General features: G+C 30.6%; 1 protein-coding gene across 3 annotated transcripts; it reads right to left on the bottom strand.

Moving 5' to 3' along the window:
- Window positions 1-2,614: 2,614 nt before the first annotated feature.
- Window positions 2,615-11,988, bottom strand: LOC109609962 (G-protein coupled receptor Mth2-like). 3 transcript variants are annotated; one of them, XM_025409141.1, is made up of 6 exons: window positions 11,785-11,988; window positions 10,205-11,351; window positions 9,579-9,657; window positions 8,408-8,592; window positions 8,117-8,282; window positions 2,615-3,126 (listed from the first exon to the last, which is right to left on the bottom strand). In XM_025409141.1, the coding sequence occupies exons 2-6, from the start codon at window positions 11,331-11,333 to the stop codon at window positions 2,754-2,756; spliced, it is 1,932 nt and encodes a 643-aa protein (XP_025264926.1). In that variant the 5' UTR covers window positions 11,334-11,351; window positions 11,785-11,988; the 3' UTR covers window positions 2,615-2,753. The 3 variants fall into 3 exon arrangements, with proteins under 3 accessions (XP_025264926.1, XP_025264925.1, XP_025264927.1); XM_025409140.1 differs by having other exon boundaries at window positions 11,805-11,988; XM_025409142.1 differs by having other exon boundaries at window positions 11,829-11,988.
- Between the last annotated feature and the right edge of the window lie 1,000 nt (window positions 11,989-12,988).

Here is a 12,988-nt window from a genome sequence, read left to right as displayed (position 1 = left end):
GTTGGAAACTTACGGTGAACATACTCCATCGATAAAAACATGTGAGTATTGATTTCGACGTTTTAGAAGTGGTGATTTCGATACAGTTGACAAAGAATGCTCTGGTCAACCGAAAAAGTTCGAAGATGAGAAATTGGAAGCATTACTCGACCAAGATTCATGTCAAACGCAAGATGAACTTGCTGAATTGTTGAATGTGTTGATCGTACAACAGTTTCTAAACGTTTAAATGCACTCGGCATGATTTAAAAGCAGGGAAATTGGGTGCCATACGAATTAAAGCCGAGAGATGTTGAACGGCGATTTTTCACGTGCGAACAATTGCTTCAACAGCAAAAAAGAAAGGGTTTTTTGCATCGTATCATCACTGGCGATGAAAAATGGATACGCTACGATAATCCTAAGCGTAGAAAATCATGGAGTTTGCCTGGTCATGCATCAACATTGACGGCAAGGCCGAATATTCATGGTTCGAAGCTCATGATCTGTATGTTTGGTGGGACCAGCTTGATGTTGTGTACTATGAGCTGCTTCAACCGAATGAAACCATCACTAGTGAACGCTACCGAACACAATTGATGCGTTTGAGCCGTGCATTGAAGGAAAAACGGCCGCAATTCGAGCAAAAGCACGATAAAGTAATTTTTCAACATGACAATATCGACCATATGTTGCTCGTGTAATCAAGAAATACGTAGAAACGCTGAAATGGGATGTTTTACCCCACCCGCCATATTCACCAGATATTGCTCCATCGGATTACTACTTGTTCCGATCCATGGAACACGGCCTGGCTAAGCAGCGCTTCCAATCTTACGAAGATACGAAAAATTGGATCGCATCAAATTGGTGGATAGCATCAAAACATGAGTTGTTCTTTCGACGCGGAATCCGTATGCTGCCAGAAAGATGGGAAAAAGTAGTGGCTAGCGATGGACAATACTTTGAAAAATACTATAATAATGTACACAATTTTTCACAATAAAACCTTGAATTTACAAAAAAATCCCTCAAAATTAATTCACAGTCCTAGTACTAATGTCTGTAAATATACACCTTTAATAGTTAGTCTCAATATTACCCACTATAAATGTAAATTTACACAAAAATTTTTTACAGTGTATGCAGGGCGCAATAAGCGATATGCTAAGGAGCACTATGCCATTAATAATACGCGAATTACGCGAACTACACTGACTTTGACTCGGAATCTTAATAATGCACCCACGATATACTGTTCAAGAGTGATGAATAGGAATCACTCAGCTGATGGCTCGAGCGGCACTGCAAAGCACGAAATATGTATTTTCGCGACAGCTGGAATGTACTGATATAGTTATATCGCGCACCTCTTTTTCTCGATTGTTTTTATGAGTTCGCTTACCCTCGCGTCAATGATTTCACTCGCACTCTAGGCACTTCTGTTCGTCTCTCTTACAGATCCGGCTCGAAGGATCATTCAGTGTAGCCGTGCCTTCGATTAACACGATCGCATTAAAAATATTTATTTTTTTCGTCGGTGAGAGAGGTAGCCGAAATCACAAGAGTTAAATTATTTTTATTTAAGAAAAAAAAAATCTTCTCTTAAGTGGCGTCTACAATGAGATTTTAAGGAGACTTAAGGTGTAAGACTTAAGAAATTGACCAATAACAGTCAAGTATTAAGAGAACATTCGATTGTGATTAGTCAATTTCTTGAGTCTTACGCCTTAAGTCTCCTTAAAATCCCATTGTAGACGCCGCATTACGGACCGCCCGAGCGCGTTTCGAACTTCAGCTCGTGAAACAAAGTAATATTTTTACGGACAAAGATGAGCGGCGTGTATTTCGTGTGACTTCTAGTTGTACAATGAATCTTTTTGAGAACAAGGAATAAGATAACGAATTATCCAAACAAAACATCGAGTCAGATCGTTCGATTATTTCGACCAATCGTAGATCGACAAAGATACTTTTGATGGAAGATATGTTTGTCTTGATCTGGATATTGACTCTTTGACGTAAAGCCCGAAAAAACTAAATCAAAATATCTGCCTTTGTTCGCAAAAATAACGTTTCATTTGAGAATTATTCGAGAAGACTCTTAAATCTAACGACTTTATAATATAATACAAACTTTCTTGAACAACTTTTTAATTTCTTTATTATTTTTTAAAGGTGAGTAAAAAAACTTATTAAAAAGTTTATTCGTAATAATAACTAGTATAATTATTTTTTAAAATATTACTTATTTTAGAGTATATGATATTTAATGTGATCCGCTGATCCTTCCCTAGTAATTTCTACATCGCCTTCTTTACCCTTGTCTTTCGATATCATTGATTCAAATTCTCTGGATTCCTCAATTGAAGATGTCGTATAAGTACTCTTCTCGTTGAATGTAACGTCTCTAATTACCGAAATTCTTTTGGTACTGGGATTGAAGAGGCGATAGCTCGCAGTATTTTCTTGATATTCTACGAGAATAACTTTCCTTGCTTTAATATCTTTTTAAGGCATAAATAATATTAATAAACGCTTATAAATAAATTTTAAAATATAAAAATTAGTAAGATAGTAAAAAAAGGAACTGTGTGGAAAAAATATTCTATGTAAAATTTTGAGTTAAGTTTATTCAAGATTAAAAGAAAAAGATCAGTGTTTAAGATTGTAAAATTAATTTTCGTTTTGAAAATTATGAGATTATAATTGCTGATGAACTGTTGACTCCTGATCTGTTATAAAACTTTATTTTGCCCATTAGAATTGCAACATTAGAGATCAGTTCCATCGGTTAAATTTTTCACGTGATGATTCCTTTGTCCGCAAGAATTTATCTTTTCCTGCATAGACATCTCTCCTAATGTAATAGTATGCGTTGAAGCACTTGACGATATTGTATTCGTTGTGGATTGAGCTTTTGTAATAAATCCACTGCATCCGAATCGCTTCAGTAACATCCGTTTGATCTTTTTTTTGCACACAAATATGATAAATGTGCAGAAATTTTGTACAATGTCCATCAAATTAATAGCATATGAAGTGTAAATTGATAAATTTCCAGACAACCATGTTGCTGTCATCAGGGACCATTTTATGCCAATTACTATAAACAGCATGATAAATAGCTTCAGATACAAATTGAACCTGCAAACAAACAAACATATAATAACAATTATAAATACTATTAATCAAGTTATCTTTTTCATTTTTATTTTTGAATTCATTAATCACATTACATTGCTTCTTAGCTCACAATCAGTGAGCAATTGTGTTTCTGCATGCTCCTATTATATATAATAATGTGATTCTCACTTTACCTTTTTTTGATTAGATTAGATATTTTATATATAATTGCATATAAAATTTTACAAAAAAAATTTATATATGCGAAACTTTATCTTCTTTTTTCAAATTTGATTTTTAAAAAAATAATGAAAAAATACTCTTTAAAAGTATTCTATATATATTTTAAATGCATGATTGTTGATCAATAAAATAAATATAATTTTATTTCAACTTCAGGGTCTTTAAAAAGTTCCGGAATGCTAAAATATCTCGAAAACGAACACTTTAATAAAAAACTATAATAAAAAATATGTAAGAGACAAAGTTGTAGGACTAAATAAAATGCACCTAATGATGATAAGAATTTAAGACCTTAGATGAAGTACTCAAGATCATGAAGGTCAGGTTGTTTTTTTTTAATGAAACTCCCTATTTTTTATTATATATTCTTATAGCTTATTTCAACAGCTTTCCAAAACACTATAATTAAGTATTTTTTCGTTAGGTACATCTCGACGAGTTATGAGGCTTGAAATCATTTCTTAATTTTACATAAACCGTAAAATGTCTTGTAAAATATTCATTTTTCGATTACCTCACCTTAATATTTTTATGTACAAAATAATGAGAGGAATTAATTGGTCTAAAGAAAACACATAGTTGTTTCGAAAAAAAATGTAATTGTTAATTGCAAATTACATTTTTTTTCGAAACAATTATTTGTTTACATCAATTGATCCTCTCATTATTTTCTACATAAAGTATTAAAGTGAGATAACCGAAAAATGTATATTTTACAAGACATTTTACGGTTTATGTAAAATTAAGAAATAATTTCAAGCTTTATAACTCGAGGTGTATCTAAAGAAATAATACTTAATTATATATTTATTCGGAAAGCTCTTGAAATAAGCTATAAGAATATAAAAAAAAAATGGAGAGTGCCATTTAAAAAATCAACTTGACCTTCATATGACCTTGAGTACTTCATCTACGGTCAAATTCTTATCATGATTAAGTACATTTTATTTAGTCCTGCAACTTTGTTTCTTACATATTTTTCATTATAGTTGATCGTTTTCGAGATATTTTAGCGTTCTTGGACTTTTTGAAGACCCTGTATATTAAGGCTAAATTTACATGTTAATAGAAAGAAAAAAAGAATAGAAATATATATATATATATATATATATATATATATATATACAGGGTGTTGAAAAATTAAGTGCCATAAATTTGTGTGATGAAAGAAGGAATCAATATAAGCATTTTAAGTATAGGAACCGTGGGTCGGCGACGCTTAGTTACGGCGTGACAAGGGTTTAATTAAATTGTCACAATGTCTGCAATACAATGATTTTATTCGGTTAATTTTAGATGTTTATAATAAATGTTCGAAATTACGACCGCCAACGTTCCGACAAAAATCAGAACGACGGAGCAATGATTCCCGCGTTCTTTGGAATATTCCAGGAGTTTGTCGGATAGTTTCAGACGCCTCAACGATGCGAGCGACCAGATCCTCCTTGGATTCAACCGGTTCGGAATAAATCATATTTTTCATTGCAGAAGTAGAAATCGAGAGGCGTCAAATCTGGTGACCTTGCAGGCCACGCCACAGGTCCATCCCGCCCGATCCATCTGTTGCCGAAAGTCTCTGTCAGATGATTGCGTGCTTCAGCCGTAAAGTGCGCTGGGGCACCGTCGTGCTGAAACCACATGACTCTTCTGATTGCGAGTGGTACTTCCTCCAAAAGTTCCGGCAGGACTTGCTGCAGAAATATTAAATAATTGTGTCTATTGAGTCTGGGAGGCATAAGATAGAGCTCGCGTAGCAGACGTTGTGACAATATTCCAAAGAACGCGGGAATCATTGCTCCGTCGTTCTGATTTTTGTCGGAACGTTGGCGGTCGTAATTTCGAACATTTATTATAAACATCTAAAATTAATCGAATAAAATCATTGTATTGCAGACATTGTGACAATTTAATTAAACCCTTGTCACGCCGTAACTAAGCGTCGCCGACCCACGGTTCCTATACTTAAAATGCTTATATTGATTCCTTCTTTCATCACACAAATTTATGGCACTTAATTTTTCAACACCCTGTATACATATATACAGGGTGAGCCATTTTAATCTATAATTGCAAATTTCTCCAAAACTATGCCAGATACAAAAAAATGATTGCTATGAAAATTGTAGAGGATGAAGGGGGACATCTGACTGTGCCAATAACTTTGACCTTGAGATCAATTTTCAAGGTCATTTGAAGGTGAAGGTCATTTTTAAAAATTAGAACCCCTATTTTTGACACCGGATTTAGAAGGAGCGTAAAATTTTACGTTAGAAGTGATATTTGAAAAAAAAATCTGAGCTCAAGAAGGTCAAAATCAAGGTCAATAATTAATTATTAATTTTTTGGTTTTTTTTTACTCTTATTTTTAGCGTTACCCGGAAATAACGACGTGGACGTAGTAAGTTCTGTTTCCTTCAGGGTGCTTTATTTTTGTGAGTCCCCTTGCCTCTCAGTATTTTATCAATCACCCACGGAGTAGCTGTTCGAAATTGCCTCCGTTTGCTCCAAGGCACAAATTCATACTTGATTGAAATTGAAACCAAGCTTAGCATTAGAGTATTGTAACTGTAAAACACATTTTTAAAAATGGCTGACTATCCTCCTAATGAAATTGTTGATATGATATTAATTTTAGGGGAATGTCATAACAATTGTGCTGCTGCGTCAAGGCTTTATGCTCAATGTTTTCCAGGTAGGAGACATTCAAGCAACATAACAATAAGAGGATTGACTCAAAGAGCTCGCAATGGACATCTTGTTCGGCAACGACGATGTCATGATTATAACGAAAATGATGCGCGAGCTCTTGCTGTTCTAGCAATGGTTCATTATGATCCTTATATTAGTACTCGCCAAATTGAAAGAGAAACAGACCACAAAGAACAGTTTCAAGAATTTTAAAAGCTCTAAAGTATCATCCATATCACATCACTATAACACAAGCTTTAAGGCCGAATCATTTTCAATTGCGTATAGACTTTTGCCAATGGGCTTTACGAAAAATACAGGATGATCCTCATTTTTTTGAGTACGTGCTTTTCTCTGATGAGGCCACATTTTATAGCGACGGACAACTTAATAGACACAATTGTCATTATTGGTCGGATGAAAACCCTCACTGGTACAGACCTTTAGACCATCAAAATCGATGGGATCTTATGGTATGGTGTGGAATGGTAAATGGCTATTTAATTGGTCCTTATTTTTTTGAAGAAAATGTTAATAGGAACAGCTACTTACAGTTGCTAAGAGAGCACCTACCAGGGCTATTAGAAAATGTTGACTTAGCAACTAGACAGAGAATGTGGTTCCAACAAGATGATGCACCGCCACATTACGCACTCATCGTCCGTGCCTTTTTGAATAATCAATAATAGGTGAATAGGACGAGGTGGTCCAGTTGCGTGGCCTCCTTGCTCACCAGACCTCACACCGCCAGACTTTTATTTGTGGAGATACTTAAAAAATGTTGTTTTTGCTCAACGGACTACAACAAAGGATGATATGATGGAACGCATTCGCAGAGCCTGCGCAGCTGTCCCTAGAAACACTTTGCTTTCAACAGTGAGAAATTTTGAGCGACGTTTAAATTTGTGCCTTGGAGCAAACGGAGGCAATTTCGAACAGCTACTCCGTGATAAAATACTGGTGAGAAAATACTGGTGAGAAGCAAGGGGACTCACAAAAATAAAGCACCCCAGATGTGAGAGGCAAGGGGACTCACAAAAATAAAACACCCCGAAGGAAACAGAACTTACCACGTCCACGTCGTTGTTTCCAAGTAATGCTAAAAATAAGAGTAAAAAAAAACCAAAAAATTAATAATTAATTATTGACCTTGATTTTGACCTTCTTGAGCTCAGATTTTTTTTTCAAATATCACTTCTAACGTAAAATTTTACGCTCTTTCCAAATCCGATGTCAAAAATAGGGGTTCTAATTTTAAAAAATGACCTTGACCTTTAAATGACCTTGAAAATTGATCTCAAGATCGAAGTTATTAGCACAGTCAGATGTCCCCCTTCATCATCTACAATTTTCATAGCAATCATTTTTTTGTATCTGGCGTAGTTTTGGAAAAATTTGCAATTATAGATTAAAATGGCTCACCCTGTATATATATATATATATATATATATATATATATATATATAACATATATTTGACAGTTTGACAGTTTTTAACAAACACTTAAAAGAAATAAAGTTAAAAAAAGGGAAAAAAGAAGATAAAGGAGAAGGAGAGGCGAATAGAAAGATATATATATATATATTTATATTTATATTTATATATTTATTATATATATATATATATATTTATATATTTATATATTTATTATATATATATATATATATATATATATTACATATATATATATATATATATCTATTCGCCTCTCCTTCTCCTTTATCTTCTTTTTTCCCTCTTTTTAAATTTATTTCTTTTAAGTGTTTGTTACAAACTGTCAAACTGTCAAATTATTTGAATGATACGAGTAAAGCGAATAAAACAATCAATCAACAATGCAAAAACCGGACAACACACTTCGAGACTTTCCGGTATCAACATAATATGCCTTTATAAAAAGATATTAATTAAAAGAAAAAAAAGAAGCAAAAATACTGTCACACAAATTATCATACCTTTCTTTTATCAGAATTGATTGATTATATAATGTTGTTAATAGAGATGTTATTAAAAATATCGACACAAATATCATTTACAAGATAGATTATTACACATTGATAAATGTTTATTAGATACAGACCATTTCTTATTGTCATTATATTGCTTGCTTTCTGAATCTGTCAAACGAAGGCCTGTTTCCTTTTCGTAACGCGCGATCTTCACTGCCGTAGAAATGGAAAAGCAAATGCTACTAATGATACAGATACTTTTGATTCCGTAAAAATACAATATAAACGTTCCAGTATCTGTAAGTATAATATGTAAAGAATTTTCTATTTCTCATGATATATAAAATGCAACATTAATAGATAATAAAAAATAATGATAAATAATAAATCGATTCTATAATAAATGCAATCTGTTCACTTACCAGCGAACGAGCAATCACCTTCGCGAAATCCCGGTCGCAAAATTTCCGGCAAATTTTCGGAAGCAAAATCCATAATGATAGAAATAATAGCGAGGATAAAAGGTATACCCCACGCACAGATCGCATAAAGAATTAACTTTTTTTTTTCTCGATTTTTGACGTTTCTTTGTAACGAAGAAAATCCTCTGCAAAACGTAATTTACACGTCATATTTAGTCAAAATAAAAATCAGATAAAAGAAATTACAATGTAAATACGTGTTAAAATAATGTTTGCCTTTTATCGAGATTTTCTCAAACATCCATTCTACAAAAGTAAATTTACATATAATACGACAACTGTCCGATTACAATGATTTATAAGATATCATAAGATATCAATATATAAGATATCGATACATAATTAATAAAGATCATTTTTCAATATATAACATATTGATACATAATTAATTAAGATCAATTTGATTTGGTATAACATTCATATAACCGTCAGAAACTAGCATACATTTATATATCATGTGCAGACATCATAATGGTAATTTAAATTTTAATTTAGTTGTAAGAAACATATTTTTGATAAAAAAATTAAAAATTTATTAATATTTTTTTTATATAAGAAAAAGGAAAGAAATTAAAGCAATATATAGATATTTTAAATACATAAATATAAATATTAATTTATGATATTTAAAAAATGCTGTTACATTAAAAAAAGTTTGTTACATTATGTCGCGAATTATTAAACTAGTTAATAATATTTTATAAATATTTCATAATGTTTCATATTAATTATCATTAACTAATGTTATCTTCATTTTGAAAAATTTAATTTGATTTTACCAAAATAAGAAATTAATCACTTAAAAACCTTTATGCAATGATAAAAACTGTTTATTTGAAGTTGTAATTTTATTATCTTTAGACTATAAACTTTTCATAAACCAAGTAGTTGCTTATACTATCACGTAATAACATAATATGATAAACAACTCTTTGTTTAATTCAATGATATCATTCCGTGTTTTTGTCTTTTCATGTAGGTATATACTACAAAATACATTTATATATTACAGAAAATTATATTGTAGCGTCGTATTTTATAACATAAATCAATACAAAATTAAGTTAATATTATGCAAGATAAAGATAATATGAAAAATTTAGTAACTTACCTAAATGTCCACCACATGTCGAAACTCATTATATTTAGCCAGAAAAAGCTTGCTAAAAACCAAAAGTATTGGAAGGAAGCTATGAAAATAAAATAAATAACATTTTAAACATTAACAACATGTTAAAATGGGATTTATAACTACCATTATAATTTTTCTTTAAAAAAAAATATATATCTTTTTTTTAGTATAGAAAAATTAGAATATATATATATATATATATATATATATATATATACATATATATATTCTAATTTTTCTGAACTAAAATTTTATATTAATATATATAATAAATATTAATATACGTAATAAATACGTACTGATTTAAATTAAATAATAACTCAATTCAAGATATAACTCTTTTAAAATACAAAAAAAATATATTTACATAGCTAACTTAATTATATGTATATACGCGCACGTTAAAGTTATATATTAAAATATACCTAAAATTTAAATTTTACTCACTATTAATCCTTGCATTTTTGAAATTTTAACAAATTATTTTCAAGTTATTAAAAAGAACAATTAGAGAATAATTTATATTTGGCGAATGTGCACTAGTATGTCTACCAAACACATATGTTGCATTGATTGCATAATTATGTGATTTAGATATACTATACCTATTGTAACACAGATGGGATACTCTACAGCATCCGATTTAATATAAATATTTGCAATGTCGATTGTGTATGCGACGGACAAGGTACCGCTATAACTGCGCAACATGAAAGCGTGTATGTTCCGGAGATCTGACAATATGGAATACACTAGAAATATTGATATCAAAAATATTATAGATACAATATGGAAGCTCATATATATGTTTTGAATCAACGAGTAATTATCATCATTATCAGCTACTTTCTTAAGGATCTCGTCAAGAGTTTCCGAGCAGATAATTACTTCGAATTTATCTCCCTCTGTAATGGCGAGACAATATGATGTCGACTTAGCAAATATTTTATAAGAAGATATATAGAGAGAACCGTTAGCAAAAAACATGTATTGAAAACCATCGGGAAGCAGGGTGCGATTTTCCTGACATGGATCATAAATAGTCAGTTGAAACAATTCATCTACCGTTTTATTTTCGCTCTGCAACGAATCATTCGTGTATTTGTATACATTCGGAAGAAAATATTTAATTTTTTCCGGGATGCATCTATCTATGTCGCCATCTAGGCGATCGCCAGGAGAACAACAGAGTTGAATGCAAGTAATATTGTCAAGTTGACATGTTTCATATGAAACGATGTTACTTATATTGCTTTCTTTATTGGAATTTTCAAAGAATTCGTGTGACGTAGAATTGTTGTTGTCTTCAATATTCATCAAATTTCCATAAATTTCCTTTAATGTAAAATTTCTTTTATAGTTGGCATTTGTTGAATTCGTTTGAGATCCCATCGGTATTTGTTTATCACTCATATGATTCTGTGTAGAAGGTGTGCTAAGTTTATATCGTATCGTGTCATCATTATTACTCATGGAAATGGTGTGAAATTCATTCTGCATATTGTCGTACTGCGTATTGTTAGTAGATTTTTCATACAAATCATAAGACAGAGTTGTTATTTTGTCGCCATAGTTTGTTGTAGAGTCTAACTCATATCGTATCGTTATATTATCATTTTTCTCTTCGTTGCTCATGAAACTTTGCTCAGATTTCGATAACGAAGCGATGAGTAGAAAAAACGCATAACACCAAAATTTCTTGAAATTTTTTTCACACATTGTTAATATTATCATTTTGGATCGAATTTACACCTGAAAAATACATATCTGATTCTTATCTACAGTAATTTTATAGTCAGATGTTCAAATGCAACGATATGTGAATTACGAATTGGAAAATAGTTAATATCGTTATACAAAAATTACATTAATATTCGCGATGATTTGATCATGACAAATCATTTTGTCTTAGTTTTTACGATCGAAGAAGTTACTTTTGCAGAATTTACTCTCGCATATATCTGTTAGGAAGAGAATTAATGCTGATAGAACAGAACCTCGATAAGGACCGAAAGATATTTTGATTCTTTTAGTAATGCTGGGAACTGTTGTTAGGCTTTTGAATCATATTCTTTTATTTCTTTCTAGAATATATAGTTTAATGAATGAATGGCATGCGTGAATAATGCACTTCATTTTTAAATATTTGATTTTAAAAGCTTTTAATAACTTTATTGTTTAATACACGATCAATTTTTATCTCACTAGGTTCAAGAAAATTAATACTACATCCGGTTTTGACTTCTCTTTTCGAGATGAATGAAAGAAGAATGCAAAAAATATGTGCCCGCACAAACGAGAAGATGAGACTAACCGAGGACGACAAGTCGTACGAGTAGTAGAAGAACATTCTATCTACTGTTGTACACATACATATAACTATTACATATACAAAGTAAAATTTCATTGGCAAACTTCTACAGACGATAGCTGATCAATTCAGCATCGAAATAATGCTGTTTTTTAAATGTTTAATGCTGGAATGAGAAGTCTTTATATTTTTAAAGATTCTATTTTAAAGATATATTAAAATAGAAAATATATTGATATACAGCAGCATCCAAATAACATAAATATTTTAAATATTTATAATATTTTGTAAACTTATATTAGATGTTTTAGTTATTTAAATATTGAGTTAAAAAATTTCTTTTAAAAATCAATCAATATAGCATATGCTTAAGAAAAATTCTATTTATATCTAACAAATTTACTAATCTTATTGTTATTTTTAAGTTACAAGAAAGAGGTAATCAAAAGATTATACAAATATTGTAAAAAATTACGCTAATATATCAGTTATCGTTATTCGCTAAAACTCCGCTCCGATAAGTATAATCTGTTAATATAAAAAGCGGTTTGAATTCGAGATTTGTATCTTAACAGTGATCTCATGATTATTTAATTGAAATTTAAAAATAACGATAGGTCAGGTAGTGATATGACTTAATTTCATGTTCGATTCTGATTTTTGATAAAGAAAAGAATTTTCTATAAAAAAACATGTATTTGAACAACAGGATAAGATTACCAAGGACAATAAATCGTCGATAGCATTCAAGTAATCTGATGCAAACCATATGACATATTTAACGACAAAAAAAACGATATGATAAATTTCTATATATAATAATTTGAGCATCTTCAAAAATCAATATAAATTTTAACATTTATTATTTTAATACTTCGATTGGACATCATTACATTTTGTAAGAATTACCAAAACTCCAATTAGATTTCGGAGTAATACAATGAACAAATAATGAAAATGTTTAATTATACCAGGTATATATATATATGCATATATATATATGCATATATATATATATATATATATATATATATATATATATGCACAGTGGAGGAAATTATTTAAAAAAACATTTATT

Source organism: Camponotus floridanus, unplaced genomic scaffold (assembly GCF_003227725.1).
Source record: "Camponotus floridanus strain SB8 unplaced genomic scaffold, Cflo_v7.5 scaffold243, whole genome shotgun sequence".
NCBI classification, from domain to species: Eukaryota; Metazoa; Arthropoda; class Insecta; order Hymenoptera; family Formicidae; genus Camponotus; species Camponotus floridanus.
The sequence above is the reverse complement of the archived record's forward strand: the minus strand, read 5'-3'. Positions and strand labels throughout refer to the sequence as shown.